The 26897-nt window shown below is 48.4% G+C and overlaps 5 protein-coding genes across 5 annotated transcripts in view; 2 read left to right on the top strand and 3 right to left on the bottom strand.

Moving 5' to 3' along the window:
- Positions 1–144: 144 nt before the first annotated feature.
- LOC101627491 (probable histidine--tRNA ligase, mitochondrial) lies at positions 145–7536 on the bottom strand. Its single transcript, XM_004686817.2, has 13 exons — positions 7240–7536; positions 5104–5178; positions 4733–4852; positions 4513–4608; positions 3601–3726; positions 3390–3497; positions 3036–3134; positions 2645–2738; positions 2208–2335; positions 1900–2133; positions 1642–1758; positions 1286–1432; positions 145–924 (listed from the first exon to the last, which is right to left on the bottom strand). Exons 1-13 carry the CDS (start codon positions 7345–7347, stop codon positions 865–867), a joined length of 1512 nt encoding a protein of 503 aa, XP_004686874.1. The 5' UTR covers positions 7348–7536; the 3' UTR covers positions 145–864.
- An 87-nt stretch (positions 7537–7623) lies between these two features.
- On the top strand, positions 7624–17473 carry HARS (histidyl-tRNA synthetase). The gene is made up of 13 exons (XM_004686815.2): positions 7624–7776; positions 8055–8144; positions 10326–10445; positions 12324–12419; positions 13046–13171; positions 13524–13631; positions 13757–13855; positions 14070–14163; positions 14312–14439; positions 14536–14778; positions 16295–16411; positions 16587–16733; positions 17068–17473. The coding sequence occupies exons 1-13, from the start codon at positions 7687–7689 to the stop codon at positions 17137–17139; spliced, it is 1530 nt and encodes a 509-aa protein (XP_004686872.1). The 5' UTR covers positions 7624–7686; the 3' UTR covers positions 17140–17473.
- A 44-nt stretch (positions 17474–17517) lies between these two features.
- Positions 17518–20573, top strand: DND1 (DND microRNA-mediated repression inhibitor 1). Its single transcript, XM_012727755.1, has 4 exons — positions 17518–17749; positions 17876–18109; positions 18403–18864; positions 19518–20573. The coding sequence occupies exons 1-4, from the start codon at positions 17518–17520 to the stop codon at positions 19970–19972; spliced, it is 1383 nt and encodes a 460-aa protein (XP_012583209.1). The 3' UTR covers positions 19973–20573.
- WDR55 (WD repeat domain 55) lies at positions 20564–23963 on the bottom strand. Its single transcript, XM_004686813.2, has 7 exons — positions 23696–23963; positions 21892–21992; positions 21726–21813; positions 21455–21634; positions 21274–21373; positions 21018–21187; positions 20564–20933 (listed from the first exon to the last, which is right to left on the bottom strand). The coding sequence occupies exons 1-7, from the start codon at positions 23884–23886 to the stop codon at positions 20612–20614; spliced, it is 1152 nt and encodes a 383-aa protein (XP_004686870.1). The 5' UTR covers positions 23887–23963; the 3' UTR covers positions 20564–20611.
- A 1708-nt stretch (positions 23964–25671) lies between these two features.
- Positions 25672–26897, bottom strand: part of IK (IK cytokine, down-regulator of HLA II) — a 12510-nt gene continuing 11284 nt past the window's right edge. The window contains exons 17-20 of the mRNA XM_004686811.2: positions 26481–26569; positions 26237–26345; positions 26035–26069; positions 25672–25852 (exon numbers count right to left, since the gene is read on the bottom strand). Of these exons, the coding sequence (XP_004686868.1) occupies positions 25825–25852; positions 26035–26069; positions 26237–26345; positions 26481–26569 (261 nt within the window). The 3' untranslated portion in view covers positions 25672–25824. The remainder of the gene's footprint in view (positions 25853–26034; positions 26070–26236; positions 26346–26480; positions 26570–26897) is intronic.

The following is a 26897-nucleotide window of genomic DNA, read 5'->3' as shown; positions in this document are numbered from 1 at the left end:
GTCAGGAAGAACTGTGCTCCATTAACTGAATATAGAAGCATCACCCCAGAATACTTCTAATTCAGTTAGAATTTTCGGTATATATCCCAGCGTTTTCTGTGGCCTACGCAAAACAAGCCACCAATAACAAATCACCCAAACTAGTACATTTAACACTTTATTTAACATATTAACCAGCCACTTCTAGAATATCCACCTCATTAGCAGGATATGGAAGTCTCAAAAGTGAATCTGACACAGGAAATAATCTCCAAAAGCTCAAAAATTCAGAACTCCACCTTCCCTGTTCACTTATTAAGTTCAACATTCAGAATTATTAAACAGATAGCCTCACCCTGCTATCGTTAACAGTGAATAGGTTAGAGAGAAGCCACATCAGTGTGGACACTGCTCTGCCCTTGGGGTGGCGTGTCTCTCCTCAATGCGGAAAACAGTCATTACTCCTTGCTGTCTCCCAAAAATTCCTGGACAAGACAATGCAGGTTGTGGATAAATTCCTCTGGAATCTGGCCCAGAGGCTATAGTGCAAGTATCACAATGGTTCAGAATCCTCTCGGCCGGGTTTTCTCAGAGCCTTTCTCACAGCAATCACTTCAGCACCCCTTGGTGTCATTCAATGGCACTTCAAATTTGCCATCTGGCTTTGAAGTCAGAGCAAGTCTCTTTCACATCAAGTCATCTGCACCCACACAGAACAGCTCTTCACAGTAGTCGGGGAGTTGTCATTGTCTCACAGTTCTGTACCCAGGCAAAGTGGAGGAAACAGAAGGCACTTGTCTCTATCCTGCAGTTGTGAAGTCCATCAGGAACTCAGCCCCGGATGAAGACTTTTCCACAGAGATGCAGATGGCAATCATGGGAGGATCAAGACTCAAACAGTCGTTTCTGAATTTCAGCCACAAGATTTTCCCGTTTAATGTACACCTGAAACATGCGACAAACTAGAGAGTGATCCTAGCTTCTCAGCCACTGCTTTTCTGAATTCATTTAATTCATAAATGATCCTATCATTTATCTAAGCAGTCAGGAGTAAAGGAGACTTCAAGCTGACCTGGGGAATGTATGTCCTCAAAACAAAAGGCATTCAGTTATCTAAAAATGTTTATTTTATTGATTACTCTCAAAATACTCAATGAAATTTCATTTGTCCTACTTCTGCCCACTCAAGCAACTCTTGGCCACTAAAGATGAATATCCCTGCATCTCTACCACGCTCAACCTGGAGTTATTTCCTTAGCCAAAAGATACAAATACCTGGTCCCTTCTTCTATTGGCACCTACTCACCTCCTTCCTGTTGGCCACTGATCGGAGTGTGATGATCCCTTCCTTCAGTTCTTTCTCACCAACAATCACCACCCATGGAATGCCAGCATTCTCACAGTAGTGTAGTTGGGTTAGTAGTCTAGGGTTTTCCTTATATAGCAGCTCTGCCTAAAAAAGGCAGACAAAATAGGAGGTTTAGGAGTGACGACACTGGGAACAAGTATTTCAAAAGAAACCAGCCGCTAGTCCTCTCATTACTAAGAAGACACTCTACTGAAGACTAACAAGGTCTTAAATCCTGCCCTCTAAGGTAAAAATGGGACTGGCACCTGACTTTTATATACATACTGAAGTGGCTTGGATATCAGCACCCATACCTTGATCCCAGCATCCCAAAGCTCTGTAATTAGCTTCAACCGTTCCTGAAGAAAGTTCTTCTGTGGTGTTGCCACAAACACCTGTGTCTCTGTGGTCCGTATCTTCTCACCAAACATCTGAAAAAAAAAGAGCAGGCACACTACCAAAAACTTCCTTTGTATCAGGAATTCCAAAAAACAGGATGAAAAGACTCATCCAAAAGCGGCTCTCCAGAGCTGTTAAGCCTCTACCCCAATCCACCCCTAGCTAGGACCTACATTCATTCTCTGCTCCATGATGGAGAAGATTCGCTCTACTCCAACGCTGAGCCCCACACACGGCACCTTGTGGCCAAACATGCCCACCAGGCCATCGTAGCGCCCTCCAGCAGCAACACTGCCCACATTCAGGGGCTCTTCCTCAGGCTGAGCAGGGGATGGCAGTAGCACTGCTTCATAGATCACTCCTGTATAGTAGTCCAGGCCCCGAGCCAGGCTTAGGTCAAAGGAGATCTGTGGGAACATATACTCAGTATGACAGACTTGAGGCCCCCAGAACACAGCAGGACATTCCTCACCCATTTCACCTTCTCAGCAACGCCAAACAAAGTCAGGTATTCAAACAGCAGCTTCAGATCATTAAGGCCCTCTACAGCCTGCTTGTTCCGAGAGAGTTTAGGGTCCTGGAACATCTGCGTCAGCAGGGACACTCCACCTGAGGAGAATGTGGAGTGGAAGCAAGGTCTCTACATTCACCCAGATGTCGTTCATCCCTAAAATGCCCTAACCAGACTCCCTCGTTTTCTTTAAAACAAATGTTAATGTCACATGACCAGAGTCTCTCCTTTGCCTTTTGAAGACAAAAGTGGTTACACTAAGCAAAAAGGGGAATTAAATTAAATTCAGGTCAGACACTGGAGCTAAGCACGTAGCCTACATAAAGGAATTCTTTCAGAGGTACAACTGGTGCCCAACTCACCCCTCCCTGGTTCTGTCATGTAGTTCTGAAGATCCTGGTTCTTACCATGACATTGGACATAGTCCCCAATTCGATCAGCCACTTCAGGAGCCAGGCCTTTCTTTACCACCATCTCATATCTCACATCTTCCCAAGACATCTGCATGAGCAACCAAACATTAGTCCAGTCTCAAGATCCTTCTCTCTCTAACTGGAAAAGGACATTTCACTTTCAATGAATATGTGTATCACAAGTTGCTAACACCAGACTTAGCAAAGTCACAGGCAGGTTAGGACATCCAATCCCCACAGCAAAACTCAGATCTTGATCCAGAATATTCCCCTAGCACCCTCCCAGCTATAACTAAATTCCAGTCACCATCTCTTTATTTGAGATGGATTTGAGGGCAAGGCAGAAACTCTGATAAGGTCCACTGACGAATGTCTTCCTTCCTACCTTTCCTAGTTTGTCAACTGAGGAGCAAATGGTATGGAACTTGCTTTCAGGGACTCCACAGACAGCAAACATCCCATCCAAAATCCGCCGATCACTGACCTGTGAATTCAGTGGACATAACCCAAATGCCTTATCAATGCCCTTTCTCCCCAACAATGGCAGTCCTATTCTCCTGACTCATAGTGGGGTAGAAAGAAAATTTCACATAGACATAGGTGATAGCTGCCTCTATAGATAGACAGAGCTGTAGAAGAAAAGGCCTACAGCTGCAGGCTTAAAGGCTGGGGTCAATTATGTTTTGGGACATCACACCCAATGCATACTACTCCCCTCAGTTCATAGCCATGGCCTCACCTTGATAAGAAAGTCCCCTAGCTGCAACCCACTCAAGATTTCACATATGATCTTCAAACACTCAGCATCAGGAATCATAGGGTCAAACTCACCAGCAATGTCAAAATCCTACAGGAAAAAAAAGGGAAAAAAATGTCCACTGAGCAGCCAATTCCCAACTTACAAACCCCCCCCACAACTATCCAATCATGCTGCCTCTCAGGTTACTTACACACTGGCAGAACTCCCTGAAGCGACCCTGCACCACGGTTGGGCTCTCCCGACGCCACACCTTCCCAACATGGTAGCGTTTCATCTTCTTCACTTTATTCATGGCCAGATAACGAGCAAAAGGGACCTCACATACATAGATTAAGGAAGAACACTGCATCCAAAGCCTAGACCCAGCTACAAGCCCTAGGATAAACTAGGCCTCTATGAATTTCAATCGGACCTTATCCACTAGGTTAAGGAACTTTTGTCTGGTTTCCCACTATTTCTAAAGCCTACCTGTGGTTGGTATTCAATAGCGTCAGCTAAAGGAATCCCACATCACAAAACGCAAGTTTAGTAGGAAGCAGGAGAATCACATAGAAATGACCTATTCAAGTCTGGGCCACTCATACCCATTAAAAATAATTCTCAACTGCCTCAAAACAGTTAAGCTTCATAACTTGGAATTGCTTACAACTTCTATGCATCTTAATTACCTATGTGCCTGTTAAAAATGCAAAAGCTAGACCTCTCCTGACCCACCTGCTGCTCCCCTCAGCAGTGTACTTCGTCAATCTGCATATTCTGCTCCCCACTCTGTCTCTGGTGAATCTTCTCACCGCCCCCCCCCCCACCTCTAGCCTGTGCACCCAGTTCTGTATACACAAATAAATAAATCTTAAGAAAAAAAATACAGGCTGCTAAATGTCACTCAAGCTACAGAATTAAGACTATCTGGGTGAAAGGGCCAGATATCTGTCTATAAGCTTCCCCAAGGGAAATGCATTAAACTTAAACAACAGTCCTCCAGGCCCAGGGCTGCTGTTAGAATTGACTTCTAGGAGAAACTAGAAGTAAAGGGCACAGTCCCAGAGTCATATTCATCCCTTCTGGGAAGAGTCAGATCTGGCTCCAGCACTTAGAAGGATACAGTGAGGTCATAGCGCAGGGACAACAGCTCTCCACCCTGATCCTTCAGGTCATAGATGAGCCCAGAGTCCTCTCCATATTTTTCAGTGAGTGTTTCCTGCAGGGGCAAACAGAAACCACCACGGTTCCTTGGAGGGCTCCAGAACACAGGCTAGAAGTCCTCTGGGAAACCTAAAGTAGGTATAGAATTGGGGTTTCTGCACCCTTTTTTCTCCTCTTACCTTTAATTCAAATGCTGGGGTATCCAACCCCTTTGCTCCATGACGTTTAAAGCAGCTGACAACCACATCAAGAATTTTCTCCCTCACAACCATCTGCTGGGGACTAAGATCTCTGGTGCCCTAGAAACCAAAAGTAGCTACATGAAAACAAAGACAAAAAGCATGTCACTTAAAACAAAGAATTAAAACTAAACCAATCAAGTCTCAAGTTGATCTCTATGAGTTCTGAGAATTCAGTTGTGTGTGTATGTGTGTGTGTTTTTTTTTTTTAATTAGTCTCAAAGGGTATGAAAAGGATTCAGGAAGAGATAAACAGAATAGGGCAGTGCTCAAGGTACTCAAATGAGTCTGGGTATAACAAAGGGTATTACCTTTGGGGTCTTGACAACAAAATTTGATTTCTCTTGATGTGGTTTTAGTTGGGATGCCAATACCATCTCTGCAACCTGCCAGAGAAAGAAGTGGTAAGATGTGGATGCTCTCAACTGAGCAGGCCCGTGACCTCACTGGCCCTGGGCACCACCAACCCGTGACACCTTTGGCCCTGAGCATTAGAAGCCCAAACACTGTTTCATCTGCCCCAATCTCATTCCTTCTCCAAAACCCCATGTGTTGTATCTGAAATACACAAGCAACATACATGAGGTCAGGTTTGTTTGTTTTCATTTTTAATTACTGATTTTTGTATTGGTGTTCCTGATCCCTTATATGGTTTCCCTATGTTCCTCTTATAAGTGAATGAGATCAGGTTTTAATTATACAAGCTTGCTCACTATATTTGGAACTTTGTAAAGTCTAAAAAAGTTTAAGCAGCTGAGGATGAAAGTACAGAACAGCCCCACTACCTCCACCACAACCTCTAGTATCATTTGTATGATTTTCTTCAATTCTCAGTTGCTCAAAGAGAATTTCTTTCTCCTTTGTTAGCCAATTTTAAACAGTCTTATTTAATATGTCAAGTTTTCCCCATTTACAACAAAAGTGCTTATAGAGTGCAATGTTACTCTGCTTCCTTCTCCTGTGTATATGGTTTCATATTCAAGTATCAAGAATGCTCAGTTATTACTACTGCAACTCAGCTTCTAACTGCCATGAAGTTTACTGCAAATTTGGGTCCTTCAATGTTTTGGATGTAACGATGCTAAAGAGAACTTAAGAATTTCTAACCTCAGGCTTGGAGCTAGGGAAGGTATAGCTTGAAGACAAAAGAGAACAAGCCTAAGGAGTCAGAATATGCCTGAGGAATAAACAGAAATGTGTTTCCTGATTCAATACAATGACCTAGACTGGTAGGACTCTGTAAGAGAAAATAACAAAAGATGTCAGCTCTGTCTTTGATGAGCGTACAAATCACCTACTGAAAAGATAACAGGTTTGGATGCTACCCAATGACTGAAAAATGAATAATAATAAATTGACAAAAGACAGTAGGGTCTTCACAGTAGGTAAAACAGAATTAGTGTTTATTACCAAACACCCTTCCAGAAACTTGTGAAGCCATTGTGATAGTTCCATACTTTGGCAGAATCTCTCCCCCAAAGGACGGCAATTCAATCCCACAATCCCTTTGACTTTGCAAATCCAAAATCCAAGAAACCTCTTAAAATAACAGCAATGAACTGCGTTTAACTCCTTTTGAGGTGAATTCTAATGTAAACTCAGTTTACTTATTATGGTTTTCAGTCATCTCACTTTTGGAAATAGTCAATATTTTGTATAAGAAGTGTTAATTTTGACCCAGAGAGGTTCAAACTAGGAACTGTGGACTCATACTAAATGTTCCTTATGATAGAGCCATAGGTAAATCATTTAATGTTGCAGCCTGTGGCGTTTCTATACACCCTTTGGGCCTCTCTCTCTCTTTTTCTCTGCACCCATCTGTGTGAAGGAGTTGGAAAAGGTAGTTAGTTCTCCATTACTGCCTGAAGGCAGGGGTCCACATTAAAGGTAGCCTGGGCCTCCTAAGTAACGGCTGACCGTGTGGCCATGATCTGAGGTAGTCTGGAATAGCTCAGAAATTACATCAAATACCTGCACAGGAAGTCCTCCCTGTATATGTGGCCGACATGTCCCCTCCAGTTCCCCACAGAAATTGATTACCCCTTCTCTTCTCTGGACTCTGCTCCTCCTATCGTCACATAATCTATCATGCTTGTTTATTACTGCTGATAAAGAGTAAAAGGGCTGCTCACTGAGCAGCAGAATCTTGCCTTGCAAACCTGCTCCAGGATTCGACCCTCAACGTGTTCCCGGGATACGCTGGCGCCATCCCGGCTCAACAGCAGTCTCCGATTCCCCAACTATACAGTGGAAATAATCCCAACTTCTCAGGACTGCTATGAAGATTAAATAACAAAGCCGCTAAAACGTTTAGCTGAAAGCTGGTGCACGGTGGATACTATTCGATAAAAACCGAATGTAACAATACTGGAGTAAATAACTCAGTCCGATTTATCAAACCAGGCGATGCCACCGGGATAGGCCGGAGCTGCCTCGGTCTGGCTCACCTGGCCATGAGAACGCACAGTCCGGCTGCAAACGGCGCGTGGCGGCCGCAGAAACTGGCCAAGCAGCGCAGTCCAGAGCCTCCCGCGCAGTAGCCCGAGCTGGGGCATCGTGCGGCAGGATGCCGGCTTCGCGGGATAGGCGGCAAAGGGCACCGGACACAAGGCAGATCGGCACCAGAAAGGGTGCAGGGCGCTGCAGAGGGGTAGCGCCAGCGCCAGGGAAGAGGTGAGGGGTTGTGACTTCAGAAAACCCCCGAGTCTAGCTCGGATCCGCACAAGCTACCAGTCAGCTACCGCGCTTCCAGTAGGAGCCGGAAGTGGCTGCCGTGCCGGCGGAAACTCTCTAGGCGAAGCAGCCCGTCAACTCGGTAGCCGGAAGTCATCCGAGCTCGGGTTGCGGCCGCCTCTACGTCTATAGACAGCCCTGTACTCCTGGTGGCTGCCACTATGGGAGAACGTGCGGCGCTGGAGGAGCTGGTGCGACTTCAAGGAGAGCGCGTGCGGAGCCTCAAGCAGCAGAAAGCCAGCGCCGAGCAGGTACGATCCAGCAAGGAGGGGCCAGGGAGGATACATCGCCAAGGTGGCCTGGACAGAGGACAGGGGAGTGGAGAAGGGACCGAGGTAATGAGGGTCGGGATGGGGGGGCAGGACGGAGTCGGTGGAGAGGTATCTAGGATAGAGCGGATAGAAGCCAAGGTAGGCTTGGGGAGGAGAGAGATCTGCCCCAGATCATGGATGAGGGAGGGATTTGGAATGAATGGCAGAGGAGGGGTGCAGTAGCAGATGTGATGCCCAGCGCCTGCTTTCCCTACCAGGTCGAAGAGGAGGTGGCAAAACTACTGAAACTGAAGGCTCAGCTGGGCCCTGATGAAGGGAAACAGAAGTTCGTGCTCAAAACCCCCAAGGTAAATAAGGATTTAGGGAGACTTTGAGGTGATCTAATTCCACCCACAAGGTGCATGCATGCCTGCTTCCCTGAAACAGATCATTGAGGAGGATCTGAAATACTGCAGAGAACCAACAGTTGCTCGGGCTGTAATGAAGTCTGAGTCATTCTGGGATAGCAAAGTGATTGGCAGAAACCTTGGTGCTTAGGAAAATCAACCTGCTGCTGCTGTTCCTTCTTTCTCTCAGTAAATATGTATTGCGTGCTTATTGTCTGCCTAGCACTGTACAAAGTTGTGCGTATACTAAGGTGACTAATACAGGCTGCCCTCATGAAGCGTATAGTCTACCGAAGAAAACAGATTTAGGACAAATAATCCCATGCATGAATTGTGATAAGTGATATAAGAAGCTAACAAGGATGCTCTGAGAAAAATAAGGAGCAGTTGGGGAGTCTGATATACTAGTTAACCTAAAAGTTGAGTGCTAGTTCACCAGAAGAATGTGAGAAATAGGAGCAGGTAGAGGGTGGAAACTCAGAAGCAGGAAAGAATCTTCATAGTTTTCAGGACAGTTGTATGATTAGAACCAAATAGAGAAGGAGAGTACACAGTAGAATGAACTTAAGGGGTCCTAATTCAGCCACCAGGATTTCGGGGTGCCACTTTCTTTAATTCTGTTAATATCCATTTGTGCTCTTCAGCTCTTCATATTTATCTGTTATTGCACTTGTCTGCCTTTCTTGTGTTGAGATGTCTCCCTTTGATTCTTTTCTGGCTCATAAGCCTGATGACTGGGTATTCATGCTATTGTGTGAGAGGGCCTTCTTCAATCCTTGTTACGACACAAGCACATTACCCTGCTGACACTGGGGTACCTCCCTTTAAGGTTAATTCTTTGGGTTCCTACATTCATTCAGCTAATTCTTTTACACACAAATCATTTCAAAGGTTAAAGAGACAGTATAAAATCCCAAGGCAGTGATCATCAAACTATTAGGTAAAATGATTAATGGAAAATTTATGGTAGATCAGTCTGGCCTCACCTAAACCAGTGATTGTTCTTAACATCATTAAAAAGTAGAATAACCAGACAAGTTCTACTTGATGTGATGTAATAAGAAATACACAGCACCACCTATGAAACAATCCTGACAAGAATAATTGAACCTGAATTGAGTCAGGTCTTCAGGCCTAAATACCAATTTACTTGAAATGTGGGAGATGGAGAAACATGATAAATGATACAATGAATATATTATTAACCAAATCCAGATTGTGAAAAATTCTTTAGGACAAATGACTCAATTTCCTAAACAACAAATGACTTTCTTTTAAAAAAAAAAAAAAGGAAATGGATATAAATAGTAATGAGGCATATCAACAAAACAGAATGCTCTGGCTTCATTTAGAATCTGACTCAAACAAGCCAGAGGAAAATTAAACATGGCTTAGTCATTCAGTAATAGTAAAGGGTTGCTTTGAATTTTCTTGGTTATAATAAAGGTATTGTGGTGTACTGTTGTTGTTTAATCCTTACATGTCAGAGAATCACACTTAAATATCAATAGATGATTTATATGATCTCTGTGGTATACTTTAAAATACTCCAGGAAAGAAAAATGTCGGATTGTAAGTAAAATAAGAATAGCAGCTGTTGATAGTTTTTGAAGCTGGTAGTCATGGTAATGGAGGTCAATTATACTATTCTCTATAATGTGTGTTTAAATTTTTTTACAGTATAATGTTAAATCAGATTAAACTGTTAATATCTAATTTAATTTGTTCAAATGCAGGTTTGTCATAGTGTGACTCATATTAGCATCAGAAAATCTAATTTAATGGGGACAAGAACTTTTTTAAGGGTCTTCATGGTCAAAATTACTTTCATTGTAGTACTAAAACATTATTTGCCTTTTTCACTTCATTTGCAAAGAAGGCGCAAAAACGCTAGTGACTAGAAAAAAATCCTCAGAAAATAGAGTTCTAAGAATCCTAGAAAATAGGACCACGCTAAAAAAAAAATGGAATTTAGAAGAGTGATAGCATCTGAGTGCAACAGTTAATAGGAAATTCTTTTAATAATTGTTTTATAATTAACGTCCAAGGTTGAGGCAACATTTGCATTGTAATCAGTAGATCTTATTTTTGTTTTTTTTTTTAAATCCCAACCCTGGTTCTTTGACCTGTTTTGACTCTCAGGGCACACGAGATTACAGCCCCCGGCAGATGGCAGTCCGCGAGAAGGTATTTGATGTCATCATCCGCTGCTTCAAGCGCCATGGTGCGGAAGTAATCGATACCCCTGTGTTTGAACTGAAGGTGAGAGATGGGTGAGGGGCAGCCAGATGGGAGAATGGGTGTGTGAACAATGAGGGCAACAAGACCATGAGCATCTGCAGGCCTCTCTGTTGTAAACAAAAGCCAGTATTTTCTCTAGTGAGAGGAAGGATGGCTGGCTGAGAGGAAAGTCCTGCTCTTACCTATTTACTTTGTCACAAGCAGCAGCCAGTGAGTCTAGAGAAGCAGAAGTAATTGAGGCTCCTGTCTACATTGGCTTCTGGGCCCAGACCTTGAGACATACATATAAAGTATGAATACACAGCCAGCCTCCTACTGATGGGTCCTCAGATTGTTTCTGGTTCTTTGCTTTTAAAACATCAGATTGCATCATTCCTGGCTAACACCTCAGCGATTCCCATTGCATTTATAATAAAACCCAAAATTTTATCCAGGCTGAGAAGGCCCTGTGCCATTTGACCACCACCTGCTTTTCCCAGCTCATCTCATGCTATTGTTCCACTCACACTGTACTACTCTGGTTTTCTTTCTTATTTGTGCAACATACTGAAAACGGTTCCATCTCAGGGCTTTTGTTCTCGCTCTTCCCTCTTCCCGAACTCCCTGTGCGCCTGCCTCTTGCATGGCTTTAATTTCGGCTTAAAGACTACCGATTTTAATTTTAGATCTCAGCTAAAATGCCATACCTCTCCAACTGTCTTGTCTAATACAGTCACTTCTGGGGGGCCCTGAAGGGTGGGCCTTCAATAATGAATGTTGACGGGCGATAAAATTTTCTGTAATATTAACCACTGCTTGAGTGTTTGATTGTACACAATAGAAATTTTCAGACATTTTAAACTTTGGTAAGCTGGTAGGTGAAAAGTGTTATCACCTTGCCAAAAACTTTTTTCAGAACAAGGATTAGTATGTTGTCTTGTGCATTTGACATTTTTAACTCTTGGGCGTCATAAAAACATTTATGTTAGTTGGTCTAATAACCCACTCCAGAGGTTTATCATAAAAAAAAAAAAAATAGTGTACGCAAGTATACTTATTGAAATGTTATGAATTTTTTTTTTCTTTTTCTTAGAATAAACAGGGCCATCCCTGGTGGTGCAACAGGTTAAAGCACAGCACTATAAAGTGATCCACAGACACTACATCATGAGTTCGATCCCCGGCCAGGGAGCTGACCCACATGGTGTGGCAGACCTTTCCTGTCCCACCCACTGCTCCCCTCAGCAGTGTATTTCAGTCAGTGCTTGTTTTGCCCCCTTTTCTGTCTCTGGTGAATCCTCTCACCCCCTGCACTGGCCTGTACCCTAGTTCTTGTAGGCATAAATAAATAAGTCTTTAAAAAAAAAGAATAACTTAAACATCTAACAATATAACACTAGGAAGGGAGGAAATGTCTCCTCACTGGAATATTATACAACTTTTTAAAAAATATTTATTTATTTATGCATACAAGAACTGGGGTGGTGTGGGGGGTAAGAGGATTCAGCAGAAACAGAGTGGGAAACAGAACAGGTAGATCTACTGAAATACACTGCTGAGGGGAGCAGCAGGTGAGACAGGAGAGGTCTGTTGTGCCATGTGGGTCAGCTCCCTGGCTGGGGATTGCACTCATCATGCTACAGATAGCTTCATAATACTGCACTTTACCCCACTGCATCACCAGGGAGGGCCCATACTATGCAGCTGTAAAAATAATACTTCAGCTGTCACAAAATGGAAATGTAATAGGCAGAAAGCAACATCAGTGTCCCTTTTGATTAAAAATACACCAAACACATACACATTAGGATAGGGAGCAGAGGGCGCACAGACAAACTGATACCAGTAGTGGGTTTTGTTTTGAAAACTTTTTAAACTGTTGTATTTAGCATTATGCACACATTTCTTTGTTTTATCCAGGAAACACTGACTGGAAAGTATGGGGAAGACTCTAAGTTGATCTACGACCTGAAAGATCAGGGTGGGGAGCTACTGTCCCTGCGCTATGACCTTACTGTATCCTTCCACATCTGGGCTCTTGGCACTTGGGATGAATTGGCCCTCACTGGGCTCAGGTAATTTCTAGACTCGAGTTTTAGGGATAGCCAGACATAAGTGGGATCAAATGTGATGCCTTTGAAATCAGGTGAATTATTTCCCGGTAGAAGCAGGAATTTGGCTAAAGAGAATATTGCCTTAGAGATCTTTCTTCTGAACCCTTAGCTCCGTCGGGACCCAGTTCCCGCTCTCCAGCAACCTGCTCTGTCCTCTGGACAGATGACCCCTAACTGACTGGTAGCCTGTCTCCTTTATCTCCACGCTGTCGGAGAATCATCTATTCAGAGGTCGCACCTGGCGCTCTCGCCCCGCAGCCTGGCGCTCTCGCCCCGCAGCCTGGCCAGTCTGCCCAACTCCTGCGTGGCTTATTCCCGGGGCAGAGCCTACCGAAGCGCAAAGGGGCTGAATCTTTTTTGAGCTGGCCCCATGGTGGCAGTGTTGATTGTCTGATACTCAGAAATGTAGTTCATCTTTATGGGTGATGGTTTTACCAGAACAGGGAGGGGTTGGACCTCAGCTTCTGTTCCTAGAGATAATCCACTCCACACTGGTAGGAGGGGCTTTCTCCTTAACTGTGTCACCAGGTTCCCTTTGCTCGATATTTGGCAATGAATAAACTGACCAACATTAAACGATACCACATTGCTAAAGTCTATCGGCGGGATAACCCAGCTATGACGCGAGGCCGCTATCGTGAATTCTACCAATGTGTGAGTATGTGCACAGGGCAGGGAGAGGCTGCTCAGGTTATGCTAACCCTGTGGTGTCTTGAGTATTTTCATACATATTTTACAAAGGCACTGTGGGAGGAGAGGGCGGGACTAAGACACAGCAGTAGGAGGAAAGAAGGAAACCTAGCTGAGGGAGACAGGAATAGCCCAGTTGGTGGAAAGGAAACCAGGACTGGTAGAAGACCCAACAATACCAGGGTTCTCTGGGATGATGATCAGCAGAGGATGAAGGAGGAGATGTGTGCATGAGAAAAACTGGCCTTCATGGGGAAAGCAGAGATCTGAAGCAGGTTAAATCCATGTGGACCTCTGACTGCCCTGCCACTTGCAGGACTTCGACATTGCTGGGCAGTTTGACCCCATGATCCCCGACGCGGAGTGCCTGAAGATCATGTGTGAGATCCTGAGTTCCCTTCAGATTGGTGACTTCCTAGTTAAGGTCAGAGGCGACTGGGGCTGGGTGGGTAAAGTTGGGCCCAGTGCAGTGGGGCCAGGAGCTCAGGTGACCAAGGCTACTGGGGTCAGGTAGCACAGTTCGCTGTTCACTGAGCCTGGGCCCTGCAGGTGAACGACCGGCGCATCCTTGACGGCATGTTTGCCGTGTGTGGGGTCCCTGACAGCAAGTTCCGTACCATCTGCTCTTCGGTGGACAAGCTGGACAAGGTAATGACCCAGGCTCTTGACTTTTCCCAGATCCTAGCCTGTCCCAAAAAGGGGGCTGCCTCTGTGTCCACCAGAGAAAGATTAACTGGAATGCAGAATGCAGGGAGAAGCTTTGACTCCCGAACTGCTCCCTTCCCCCTCCCCCAAGGAGGGCCTGCACTTGCTCTGCAAGGGGAAACTGTCAGGGGTCCCTGACTGGTGTCCCTCTGCCCAGGTATCATGGGAGGAAGTAAAGAATGAGATGGTGGGAGAGAAGGGCCTCGCACCTGAAGTAGCTGACCGTATTGGGGACTATGTCCAACAGCACGGTAAGGAACAAACCCTACCTCTACAGAGCGCTCCAGCGTGAAGCTAAAACTCTCCTCTGTGTGTGCATCACATGGAGGAGAAAGGGAGTGGAAGGCTCCCTGCATTTTGCTTCTAGTCATTAGTCTGGCTTACAAATTGTCTCTGCAGGTGGGGTCTCCCTAGTGGAACAACTGCTCCAGGATCCTAAACTATCCCAAAACAAGCAGGCCTTGGAGGGCCTGGGTGACCTGAAGCTGCTGTTTGAGTACCTGACCCTATTTGGCATTGCTGACAAGGTGAGCTGGGCTAGGGAAGGGAAGTGTAGTGAGCTCCGTCCGCAGCCTCAGGCCCTTAATCCTCACCTGGTACTGACCATGGCCTTGCTCCCACAGATCTCCTTCGACCTGAGCCTAGCTCGGGGACTGGACTACTACACTGGGGTGATCTATGAAGCAGTTCTGCTACAGGCCCCTGCTCAGGCAGGAGAAGAACCCCTGGGTGTGGGCAGTGTGGCTGCTGGTGGGCGCTATGATGGACTGGTGGGCATGTTCGACCCCAAAGGGCGCAAGGTGCCCTGCGTGGGCCTCAGCGTTGGAGTGGAACGGATCTTCTCCATCGTGGAGCAGAGGCTAGAGGTAGGTCCTAGGAGTGGGTAGCAGACAAATTGGCTAAGTGGTGCCACCTAAATGATGTTTGCTCCCCAAGGGGGCAAGTGGCACTCTTTTGGGCAAAGAACATCTTTACAGGGAACTAGAGAAGAGTTGACCACAAGCTCCCACCCCATTAGCCGCCAGCTCTGTGGATCTTTGCTCACCTTCTTGCATAAGGTCCTCTCGATCCCTACTTCCTACAGGGCTGTCAGGATCTCACCTGGTATCTCCCATGAGTTCAGATCAGCCTTATGATACACAGCACTTAATATTTTACTGCTCTGCCAGTTTAGTGCTTTTTGTGCATTATGTAATACAGTTCTTGCAGGAATCCTCTGAGAGCAATTACTTTATATTTTTCAGGCACAGGGACTGAGGCATTATAGATCCAATAGTTTGCAAATGGCAGATTCAGAATTGGGATCCATGTAGTCTCCAAAGCTTGCTCCTAACCACCCTTACAGTCATTAAGTGGAAAGCATGCATCTGAGCCTGGGAAATCTCACATAACTGTCTTTGGTTCTCCACCTAGAGTAACACCAGGGAGTCCCTGATGGCTCAAGCCCGCCTTTATTACTGCTGCTCTTGACTGGCCATTTGCTTTTCATCCCTGGGGGCTCTGGCGGTACCTTTCCACCCCCTGCTTCCACTCTTGTCCCTAGAATGGGTGCCAATCCTGTTTCCCAGCTGAGGTCACTATTCTAGTAGGCATCTTCTGTTGTAAGAACAGAAAGCTGTTTTCCAGAAAAAGATAACATGGGCAGGGGTCTCCCTGGTGGCACAACACGTTGAAGCATAGCACTATGAAGCTAGCTGCAGCCGCTTCAGCAGCAGTTTGATCTCTGGCCAGGAAGCTGATCCACGTGGCGTGGCAGACCTCTCCTGACCCATCCACTGCTCCCCTTAGCATTGAACTCATCAGTCAGCCTGTTCTGCTCCCCACTCTCTCTGGTGAATCCTCTCACCACCCCTACACCTCTGGCCTGTACCCCAATTCTGTATGCATAAATAAATAAATCTTAAAAAAAAAAAAAGATAATGGACAACAGCATTTTCCCTCCCTCCCTGTCCCTAGGGCCCCGCCCCTACTAGATTGTGCCCTATGGCTGAAATATAAGAAGCATAGTCTTTTGACTGGGCACACAGTAAGAGGGAACTAAAACTCCCGGGAGTGAACAGCTGGGGTGGGCTCCCACTAGCACTCTATGTGAAGGTCCTTGTGCATCTTTAAAGGTACTTACTAGATGAGATGAGCTTGAAATTACTATGCATGGGCTACCTTTGCCCTCACCCTGTGTTGTTTACTCTTGCAGTCCTGCGCAGCCCATTTTGTCTAAGCTAACTTTTGCCCAGTTGCTAGATGCAGAGCTGCGCCCGCCCTGGTGGAGCTGGCTGAGTTGGGCCTCGTCTCTTAGGTTCCTAAAGATAACCTGTAAGTCTGCTCCTTGGAGGTGTCTGAAAGCGTCACCCAGCTCCCGACTCTAACCTGCCCCTTCCCCAGGCTTCCGAGGAGAAGGTTCGGACCACAGAGACACAGGTACTCGTGGCATCAGCACAGAAGAAACTGCTGGAGGAGAGACTGAAGCTGGTCACAGAGCTGTGGGATGCTGGGATAAAGGTACGGGGCAGGCCCTGGATGGCAGCGAACCTGGGAGTGCTGGGCACAGACTGCCTTAGTGGCCCTGCTGTCACTAAGTTCTTGGGGTGGAAGGCAGAACAAGCTGGGGTCCCCAGATGGCTGTCCCAGAAGATAGTGGGACCCAGCCTGCATCTTCTACTCTGGTGCCCTGCAGGCAGAGCTGCTCTACAAAAAGAACCCAAAGTTACTAAACCAACTGCAGTACTGCGAGGATACCGGCATCCCCCTGGTGGCCATCATCGGGGAGCAGGAGCTCAAGGACGGTGTCATCAAGCTCCGTTCAGTGGCAAGCAGGGAAGAGGTAAGTGGGCAGGCGGGAAGCCTGGGGGATAGGCAGGCAGGAAATATATGCCAGTTCTGTGGGCCAGTGCCCATACAAGACTTAGGCAGAAAAGCCAGACTAGACAAAAAGTGAGAACTTGCGGGCTGAAACTTATCAATTGGGGGTAGGGTGGGGTAAGACCTCTAGCCCCACATGTACTCTGCTGCTCTGGCTCCCCCAAAAAGCACTGTCTCCTTATGGTGTCTGGGGAGACCCCACTCCCAGCTGAGCCACCCCTGATGTCTAGAGGAAGGAGCACCCAGGGAGCAGTGGGGAGGAAGTAGTTCATACCTCCTTCCCTCACGCTGGCCAGGTGGACATCCGAAGGGAAGACCTTGTGGAGGAAATCAGAAGGAGAACAAGTCAGCCCCTCTGCATCTCCTGATGTGAGCAGACTCTGCCAGCGGAAAGTGGGACTGGCACAGCTGGACACTAAGACAAAACCGCGTGTATTCGTCAACAGTTTCGCACATCTCTGTGCCAGCAGGAAGACCTGAAGCGTGAACAGAGACTTTTTATTTTTATGATTATCGCATTGGTAATTATTGGCAAAAGTGGCCAGGTACTACACTATTTTACATAGGCTTAATCCACTCTGTTCTCCCAGGCCTGGACCTAAGATGGTCTCATCTATAGGGCCCCCTCCCTGAAACAAGAGGGAACATCGCCGAAAGTCCAATAAAATGCCTCAACCACTGGACCCTGGTCACTATTGCGGAGCGCCCCCGCCGTCAGGGCCCGAACCATTCGGATCATTTTAGTGATGGAAGCTGGGGTGAAACCAAGACCCCAGGTGAAAGGGGCGCCTGGGGCTCTCATCCCCAGCCCGCATTCAGAGGGTTTGGCGAGTTACCTCTTGCTAGCCCTGAGGTCTGCGGCCACAGCCTGGGCCGGGGGCTTTCACCTGCGGTTCGAGCTTCCCGTGGCGCACGTGCAGCGGCCGCCTCCACCCCCCAGGGGCGGGGTCGTGGTCACGGCCAATGGGAGCCTGGGAGGTGGAGGGGCAGGGAAGCTTCCAGAGGCCGAAGGGGAGGAGGTTATAAAAGAGGGTGCCGGCCGACCAGCGCCAGAGCCATGCAGTCCAAGCGGGAATGTGAGGTGAGTGGTCGGTCTCCAACTAGGGACTTCGCCAACCCCGCTGGCGCACGAAATAGGGGGCTCCTGTGGCCCCAGCGCCGGAGGCGGAGTGGGGGTGGGCGCGACGATCCGCCATTCCAACCTGCCCTTTCCCCTTCAGCTGTGGTGTGAGAGGGTGAATCCAGAGAACAAGGCGGCATTGGAGGCGTGGGTCAGGGAGACGGGCATTCGCCTGGTGCAGGTGAACGGGCAGAGGAAGTATGGCGGGCCGCCCCCAGGTACGGTAGTCCCAACCTCGACGGCCGACCAGCCCCCCCGTGGGGGAGGGGCCCACCCCGGGTCCCCGTTACACTCAGCCAGGCAATTGCGGCTCCCCACCCCCCTCCCACACCTCTCACCCAGCCTTGAAGCTGCTCCGGCTCCCTCCTGCAGGTCCCGTTAGCTAGTCACCTGGTTTTGCCGACTTCCCGGGGACGGCGTTGTACCCATTTCTCCGACGCCTGCACGGGGACTCGGGGCCGCAGCCCGCGCGGTCCCGGTGGGTGACGGTGGCCCCCACCCCTCCCCGCAGGCTGGGTGGGCAGCCCGCCGCCGGCGGGTTCGGAGGTGTTCATCGGGCGGCTGCCCCAGGACGTGTACGAGCACCAGCTGATCCCGCTGTTCCAGCGCGTGGGCCGCCTCTACGAGTTCCGCCTGATGATGACCTTCAGCGGCCTGAACCGCGGCTTCGCCTACGCCCGCTACAGCTCGCGGCGCGGCGCACAGGCCGCCATCGCCACGCTGCACAACCACCAGCTGCGCCCCTCCTGCCCGCTGCTGGTGTGTCGCAGCACGGAGAAGTGCGAGCTGAGCGTGGACCGGCTGCCGCCGGGGCTGAGCCGCCGCGCGCTGCTGCTCGCTTTGCAGCCACTGGGGCCCGGCCTGCAGGAGGCGTTGCTGCTGCCCAGCCCCGGGCCGGCGCCCGCGCAGATCGCGCTGCTCAAGTTCAGCTCGCACCGCGCTGCCGCCATGGCCAAAAAGGCCCTGGTGGAAGGTAGGGTGGAGGCTTGGGGACCCAGTGGTTGGGGTCAGACCTGCTCTACCAGACACTTTATCCGCTACATGATGCTGGGTGAAGTCACATGATCTTAACCAAACAGCTTTGAATTTGCAAACAGACTATTTATTTGAACTCAGATTTTTAAATTTCCAGTGCTGTTAGCACTGCCACTCAGCAACATTTAACACTTGGCCTGCAGTTAACTCCTGAGTTACTGTTCAACTTTCCAAAGAAAGAGTGAGCTTGCTCTTTAAAGGTAGGAGGCTCTTTTTAAGAGAAATTGACTTGCCCCAGGCTGTCTGAGCCTGCCTTTCTTTGATCCCTGGTGGAACCTACTTCTATCCTCCAGTGAGAATCGCCCAGTATTTAGCATATTAACCTAATTCAGAGCAAGTCCTCTTAGTAAAGATTAGCTATTGTGATGTTCATGAGGCAGTAAAGCCTGCAGCCAATGCACCTCCAAGGAATCTTGGTAGGTGTTGCACCTCCTTTTCAAGTACTGTGAAGCCTGGAGAAGTTAACAAGCCTGAGGCCACAGCAAGAAATGGGGAGGCTTAGAAATTAAACACAGGCCTTTGTCACTCCAAAGGGTTCAGCTCTCTGGGAGCTTGGGCCTAGGCTTTGACCTGTCCATCTTTTCCCTGCAGGCCAGTCACGCCTCTGTGGAGAGCAGGTGGCAGTGGAGTGGCTCAAGCCAGACCTCAAGCAACGACTCCGTCAGCAGTTTGGGGGTCCTTCACTGCGGCCCCTACAGTCGGAGAGCAGCCGATTGGCCCTAGCCAGGGACAAGCTAGAGTCCCAAGGGGCTCGGGCTGCTCTGCAGCTGTTGTGCCAGCAGATGAAGTTGGGCATCCCAGTCTTCCTCACCAAGTGTCTGGGCACTGGCCCTGCTGGCTGGCATCACTTCTGGTACCAGGTGGTGATCCCTGGGCACCCAGTGCCCTTCAGTGGCCTCATCTGGGTTGTGCTGGCCCAAGATGGGCAGGATGCACATGAAGTGGCCAAGGATGCTGTGTCTGCCCAGCTGCTGCAGGCACTGAGTAAGTCAGGGGCCAGCCTCCTGCAGCCTCCTGTGGCTGAGGCAGGTATCATGGTTAAGTAGTGACCCCACCCTCTCCACAGGCAGCCTGACCAAAGGGGCATAACCTGTGTCAGTCCCCAGCCCAGCAGGCCTGGGTAACCACTGCCCCCAAAGTGGGGAGGAGCATGGGCCCTGCCTTAGGCCTGACAGCCCCTAGCTGGGCAGGGTCCCAGCACACACCTGGAGGCAGCTCAGGTTTGGCTGAGCTGTGCTGAGGGACCCTGCCCTCCTCCCAGCCGAGGGTCTGACCCGTGGATATTCCTTACCCGTTCTCTGTGACACACACACACTCTCATTACACAGCTTAGCATGAAGCTTTGCTTGTTTTCTTGTCCTCTTTGTTGTTTTTTTATTTGGGGGCTGGCAAAGCCAAAAGGTCAGAAGTCTCACCTTTGTCCCCACCACTTGCCGTTCTAGTTTTGGTTTATGTACAGCTTTGAGTTTTTCTATGCTGGTTGTATTTATATTAAACCCCTGGTTGGTGTACACCTGTGTCAGTGCTGTGGCCTTGTATTACAGTAGCAGAGTGAGGGCCTGCTGCAGGGTTAGCACCCTCCACGTCAGTGCCGGGAGTCCTGAGCCTCTGTCTGCTTGTCTTGGCAACACCTTGGCAGCAAAACTCTTGCCCGGTGGACCTATCTTGAGATTCAGATCACCCCCTCAATCACTGTCATCCTCACTCTCCTCCTCTTCTTCCCCAGCTGTGGGATCCTGTTCTTCTTCCCTCAGTCCTGCAAAGAAGTCATCAGTGCTCCAGGCCTTGTTGCTCAATGCCCGCAATGGTCCTCCCTTTTTCTTGCGCCGACGGTAGTCATCCACCACCACAGCCCGAAGCTGGGCCATGTCCCAAAACTTCACACGCTGGTCGTGGCCACTGCTGGCCAGGAATCGGCCACAGTGGGAGAGAGCCAGCTCTTCTACAGGCTCCCCGGCGTGCTGACCCACACTGCCCACCACACGGTTCGGCAGGATGTTCACAGCCCTAGACAGAGAAGGGACCCTGGGTATGGGAGCCAGCTGGGGACACCTGCCCTACCTGTGACCCAAGGCCATCCCAGCCTCTGACCTGATCACTCCATCCGTGGAGCCAGTGCACAGCAGATTCTCAGTGACCGGAACCATGCAGTCGATGGACTCTGCCTTCAAGGCAAAGCGGTCACTGGTGGCCCCAAAGCCATTCCAGTTGAAGAGGTAGATGGTGCCTTCACTGGAGCCACAGGCTACCTTCTTGCCACACTGCAGAGAAATCGAGCAGAGCGTGTCCATGGAGCCACAGTTAAGTCCCTACACATACGCCCTCCCAACAGCAAGCACAGCCATACTTTCATGAGTGTGACAGAGGTCAGGTCTCCAGACTGGGGTTCGGAGAGCAGCTCGAAGCGGCGTCGTTTGATGTTGAAGACCCCAAGGCAGCCATCCCCACTGTTGGGGAGGAGAGTGGCAGGTTTGGCCAGAGGCTCCCAGAGGGAAACTGAACACAAAGGAGAGCAGCAGCTAGACTACCTGGCTGTGAGCAACAGCTTCTTGGCTGGGTCCAGGGCCATGTCAGCAATGTACTCCTCATGCTGCCGCATGTCCATCAAGGGGCCTTCCTTTCGCTGGTCCCAGAGCCGGATGCCACCTGTGTCATCTCCAGTGGCCAAAACATTCTCATCCACCAGCAACAGACAGTTGATAGGAGCACTAGAGACAGATGCATTCGTTTTGCAGCTTCTTTTCCCCAAGGACTACTGGTCTTTACCCCTCACCTCAATATAGAAATACTTCCTCTTACCTGTGAGCCTTGGAAATGCGTCTTTCTAGCTGGCCATGCCCCACATCTAGAACATGGATGGCTTTGTCCTTGGAGACAGTAACAAGTTCTGAAAGGAAAGATACCTGGGTTATGGCACTGTTCCCCTCCCACCACCCTGTTGCCTGCTGCATTCCCTAATACTCACTCTGCCCGTCTGCAGAGAAGGCCACAGCTCGGCAGGACTTGAGATGGTGACCTGAGGACCAGAGCTCCTTGGTTTCTCCTTCTTGGCACGAGTAGGAAAAGCTGGGGGTTGGGGGAGGAGTAAATAAATGCTCAAGTAGTCAACCTCCTGCCTACCTAGGACTCCTACTTAAGACACCTTCAAATTCAAGGAGCTACCTATTTTCCATTTTCAATGAGCTTCAGATACTGGACCTTTTTACTCATTCTATACACAATACAAAGTACATTTGCTAAGGACTTCTTGGCAACTGCACCCCTCTCTCCTTTATCATCCTTGGAAACCTCAGTCTGGGGCAAGAATAGGAATGTATGACTGTGGATGCACAGAAATATTTGCTAAATAAGGATAGCCCCAGAAGTTGGAAATGTGAAAGTCTGCGGTAGGCTCCCGCTCGCCAGTTGCACAAGAGCTAAAGAAAACAATGAGTGGCCCACACTGATGATACATTGAAGGGGAGGGTGGGTCAAATGGAGATGGAGCCTCCAAGGCTGGGGAGTAAGCTCAGCTTGGGGCAAGTACCTGCCCACAGAACAATGCCTCAGAGCAGACCTCAAGAAAGGGCTGAATGAGTTAAGTGCTCAACTGCCTGGGTTCCATTTCAGAACTGCTTGCTTTTTACTCTGTCCCAGTGCCCACCTAGCATGAAATAGTTATTTAAACGTTCAGGGAAAGCACCCTGGGGAGATAACTAAAGTGATGACATGTGAATTCAATCATGAAGACTAAGTAGTTCACCTTGCAGAGAATAAGGGGCAAGTACTGGAGGCAGAAGCCCAAGCCCCTTCCAGGGCAGACACAGAAATGAGGGAAGTTACATGCCCACCAGGAGTGGGATTCCCTTCTACATTTGTTAAATATTTAATTTGGTGCTATACTGACACTTGGCACTGTGCAAGGTAGATACTAATGATCCTATTTATAAAGATTTTATTGATGCACACAAGAACAGTGGAGTAGGCTTGGGGGGTGGGAAGAGTGGGGAGGTCTGCTGTGCCATGTGGGTCACCTCCCTGGTCTGGAACCCAACTCATGCTGCAGTGGCTCGAGACAGCTTGATAGCACTGACATAACCCCTTGCGCCACCAGGGTGGCCCTAATAATTCCATTTTTAAAGATGAAAATACACACGTTACCTTGCAACTAATGAGGGGATTGAAACTTAAAGTCATTAAATCGGACAGCACAGCACAACTCTCCTGTTTAATATGTTCAATGGCTTTTCTCTGCTTCCACTACGTCTTATTTTCAAAATCAAACAAGTACTTAACACCTATCCTGGGCTAGAAACAGGAGTTGGAACATACAACAAAAAACGGACTACAGATTTATACTCCAGTGTTTTCCAGACTCCAGTCATGACCCATTAGTGACTTTTATGGCACTAATTAGAATTTTATGTGTACGTGCAATAACAACAGAATCCAGTAAACCAGGACAAGATCCGATTACATCACACATGATGTAAAAGGTATTTTTACTGTAGAGTGAGATTTTAAAAGTTTGTAAAGTATTTGTTTGGTGGAGAAGATGAGCAGTCAAATAATCGCATAAAAGGACACCTGGCTACAAACCACCGAAGTTTATGAGGGAGGGTACCAGGTGCCAGCACAGCACCTAACAGGTACTCTGAGTCGGGGCATGGCGCAGCTGAGTCTTGCAAAATTTGTCTCCCAGCAACTCTCTCCTCTGCCCTGTCCAGCTCCATCCCTTCCGAGCTTCCGGACAAGGCACTCCCCACGTCCTCACCCCGACCAGCACTTACACGTACACGTCCCCGTCCACATCCCCAGCCGCCAAGAGATCGCGGGTCGGATGAAACGCCAACCCACTGGCCGGCGCTTCCAGCACGATGTCTTCCGGGGTGTCTCGGATCCTGGCCGGGGCTTCTGCCACATCAGGGTCCTCCTCGTCGCTCCCATCCTCCGCGGACCGCTCCTCACACGTGCGATCCATGCGCAGGTAGATCGCCGGAGCGCAGGAGCCGGGCACAGAGCGCAGGCGCGAGACACGCCAGGGGAAAGAAGGCCGCTTCTGCGTGGGGGGCGGGGCCGGAAGTGGCGCTGAGAGTGCTCCGGAATCCGGAAGAGGCGGGGCCGGCAAATGTGGAGCGCGTAGAGCGGGTCAGAGGGCACTCGCGCCCAAAGGCGGCCACACGCCACTGTTCTCTTGGCCTGTACCTGAACCAGCTAGAGTGCGCGACCATCAGTCATTCCCTTCCAAGGGGACTTTCAACATAAAGCTGAAAAATGCATGTAAGTCCTTTCCTTTAATCCCCGTCGACGCTGTTTGGTACTCCTTCCGGTAGAAGAGCGGGACTGCAATCCTTCATAATCCGGTGATACCCAAGACCATGACAAGCATGAGCGTGCCGGTCAGAAAACAGAAAGGCCCACGCAGCAAAAATTGAGCATGCAGGGGCTGCGGGCTGCAGACAGCCCTGCATACACGCTTAAGCCACTGTTTGCTATTCGCTTTCAACATATTCGTGGCCAAAAAGCAAAGTATCCGGCCCTTTACTAGTTTGGCTGCAGACCCATCGACGGGGCCAACAGTGATGAGGACTGGCAATAAGCTTCTGAAGAGAAAAAATGGACAGGATAGTGGACAATCCAGAATCTTGGTTACAAAAATTCCACCAAGATGACAGCATTCCACATCACAGGGCAGAGAAGCAAGAACTCCTGTGGCTGAACCTTGCCACATCCCTGTTGTACTCACCCAGAGGAGTCTCCAAAGACAAAAACAAGTTGCCATGTGACGTTGGGAGTCCCACTGTGTGGCCAACCAGCGGGCCATCCCACAAGACTTGGTGGTTCTTACAGAAACTGGCTTTAAACAAAGGCCTCAGGAGTGCTTGATAAAAGCAACTTTCTAGGTATCTTCATCTGAGCCAGGTGCTGCAATTTTTCCTAAATAGTACCAAGGCCTACAACCATGGTTGAGGTAGACAGGGCCCAATTTATTAGGTGCTATGCACAAAGCTAGCCTCCTGAAAAAGTCCTTGGCTCTTGGATCTCTGAAGCCCACACATCTTGCTCAGTGCAGATGTCAGCTACAGAGACTACCAGAAAAAAAATTGACCTTTATTGGCCAAGTACCAGACTGAAGTGCTATAATGCACAAAAAGAAAAAGGGTGAGAGCTTTTTTCAAAAGCCATGAAGCCCACCCTTGACCGTTATCAAACTCTTCTGGGTGTTGAAAGGCATCAAACCCCCTTGCCTGGGACAGGGATTCCCCCAAAGCACTTCCTCAAAGTTATCTGGTCAGCCAGGGAAATTGGTGCTTGCAAGCAGTAATTTGTGTTTGGAATTTACTAATCTCCCAGGATGGCATAAATTCATAAAAGGTTTTTACTTCCACAAGTGATTTTCATTAGGTACCTCCTGTAGAGCCCAGTCTTACTTAACTGTGGAGTCAACTGATAGCCTCCGGGGCTGACCCCAAGCCCCAGGGAAGCTCTGCCCTAAGACTAGGCCATTCGATGGGCCTGAAGTGAGTCTAATGTTTGAGACCAATCATCCTTAACGTGTCTTAGTCCACCTCTTACCCATGAGTGAAGGTCACTCTCCCCATCTCCACTGGCCACTCTGGCTATTAAACATCCTTATTATCAAGGAATCTAGAACAACAGCAGGAAAGGACTGAGCTGATTTTTCTGCACGTGATGATACAGTCAGTGGAATTCGTAGTCCTCTTGGAGATTCAGCACCCCAATGGGATGCTCAACACAAAGACACAATAGTTTGCCAATTTTAATGGAACTAAATGATTATACAATAAAAGTGTATATATATTCACAAAAACACCATACGACTTTTCTGGGAATTGTATGAAGAAAGCAGTAGAAAGTATATCCTTGTGGAGAATGTTCTTGGAGTTGATACTGGAGATTAGTATTTTGGTCTTTTGACCTCAACCCTACAATGGAAAGAGATGCAAGTTGGAAGATGGATATACAGGCAGCTCTCCTGCCCACCTGTGTCTATGCAGGTGCCTCTCTTTTTCTTTCCCCTTTTATTAATAAGCCTTTTAAAATAACAAACAAACCTATATACTTAGCAATTCCTGACAGTTCTCTAGAGGAAAACTAAAATGCTCACCCATCAGCTTCCATCTTCTTCCTTTTCTCAATGATCTGCAAAAAGAACCATTAGAGTTGATAATGATGATGCTGACGTAAACTGGCCTCAAACCCAAAGCTGCCTTTTCTCAACTTTGCGCAGGTCTCCAACCCCCAGCCAATGCCCCGGGGCAGGATCTTCTAGCTGAAGCCCTCCCAGCCTGAGCAGCAGTCCCACTTACTGCACTAATCTTCTTCCACTGACGATCTAGTTCTGCCTTGTCATTGGTTTCCTTGAAGCGCCTGGTTTTACGCCCTTCAGACATCTTGATACCGTACTGGAAAGCAGCCCTGAAAACAAGGGTAGTGGGGAGCAGCAGGCATCAGAGGTTGACAGCACTAGGAATCCCTTCCAGAGGCTCCATTTGGGACTGTCTCAGCCTATGCCCTCTCTTCACTCCCTGGACATATTTAGTACCAACTCACTTGGGTAAGGCCTCCTTGTTGTTCATATATTCACTGTATTCCTCCTGAGTATCAAAGTCCCAGCGGCCTAAGGGGCCCTTCTTGTTACCCTGTTGCAGGAGAAAACGGGAGGAAAAGTCGTCAGTGGAAATGTAATTTTGACCCATGATTCACCCTTGACTGAAGTCAGACTTTCCCACGATTCTCAAAGGTTTCACAATTCATAAGTTCTACCTTAACAAATAACGGTAAGTGTTTATTTACGCACTACCTGTTGTCAGACACTATTCCAAATACAAAATACACATCCTACTTAACTCTTAAGAACTCCTATTAAGAAGGAACTAAAAACAGAAAGATCACTAATTGGGAAAACATTTTCTCACACAAAAGTAGCGATAAAGGACTGATCACAAAAATATACGGAGAACTGATGAA

Source organism: Condylura cristata, unplaced genomic scaffold (genome assembly GCF_000260355.1).
Source record: "Condylura cristata isolate star-nosed mole 26May11 unplaced genomic scaffold, ConCri1.0 scaffold00021, whole genome shotgun sequence".
In the NCBI taxonomy this organism is placed as follows: domain Eukaryota; kingdom Metazoa; phylum Chordata; class Mammalia; order Eulipotyphla; family Talpidae; genus Condylura; species Condylura cristata.
The sequence above is the reverse complement of the archived record's forward strand: the minus strand, read 5'-3'. Positions and strand labels throughout refer to the sequence as shown.

What these genes read in the sequence shown, in the direction of transcription:
- WDR55 (XM_004686813.2), bottom strand. Translation starts at nt 23,886, where the DNA reads ATGGATCGCACGTGTGAGGAGCGGTCCGCGGAGGATGGGAGCGACGAG. An exon ending in AAGCTGTTGCTCACAGCCAG is followed by an intron (nt 21,374 to 21,454) that starts GTAGTCTAGCTG and finishes CCTCCCCAACAG; the next exon opens with TGGGGATGGCTGCCTTGGGG. An exon ending in CCTCTGTCACACTCATGAAA is followed by an intron (nt 21,188 to 21,273) that starts GTATGGCTGTGC and finishes ATTTCTCTGCAG; the next exon opens with TGTGGCAAGAAGGTAGCCTG.
- LOC101627491 (XM_004686817.2), bottom strand. Translation starts at nt 7,347, where the DNA reads ATGCCCCAGCTCGGGCTACTGCGCGGGAGGCTCTGGACTGCGCTGCTT. An exon ending in CAGTTGACAAACTAGGAAAG is followed by an intron (nt 2,739 to 3,035) that starts GTAGGAAGGAAG and finishes TTGCTCATGCAG; the next exon opens with ATGTCTTGGGAAGATGTGAG. An exon ending in TCATGGAGCAGAGAATGAAT is followed by an intron (nt 1,759 to 1,899) that starts GTAGGTCCTAGC and finishes TTTTTTTTTCAG; the next exon opens with ATGTTTGGTGAGAAGATACG.
- DND1 (XM_012727755.1), top strand. Translation starts at nt 17,518, where the DNA reads ATGGAAGCTGGGGTGAAACCAAGACCCCAGGTGAAAGGGGCGCCTGGG. An exon ending in GTATGGCGGGCCGCCCCCAG is followed by an intron (nt 18,110 to 18,402) that starts GTACGGTAGTCC and finishes CCCTCCCCGCAG; the next exon opens with GCTGGGTGGGCAGCCCGCCG. An exon ending in CAAAAAGGCCCTGGTGGAAG is followed by an intron (nt 18,865 to 19,517) that starts GTAGGGTGGAGG and finishes TTTTCCCTGCAG; the next exon opens with GCCAGTCACGCCTCTGTGGA.
- HARS (XM_004686815.2), top strand. Translation starts at nt 7,687, where the DNA reads ATGGGAGAACGTGCGGCGCTGGAGGAGCTGGTGCGACTTCAAGGAGAG. An exon ending in TCGTGCTCAAAACCCCCAAG is followed by an intron (nt 8,145 to 10,325) that starts GTAAATAAGGAT and finishes TTTGACTCTCAG; the next exon opens with GGCACACGAGATTACAGCCC. An exon ending in CCCTGCGCTATGACCTTACT is followed by an intron (nt 12,420 to 13,045) that starts GTATCCTTCCAC and finishes CTGTGTCACCAG; the next exon opens with GTTCCCTTTGCTCGATATTT.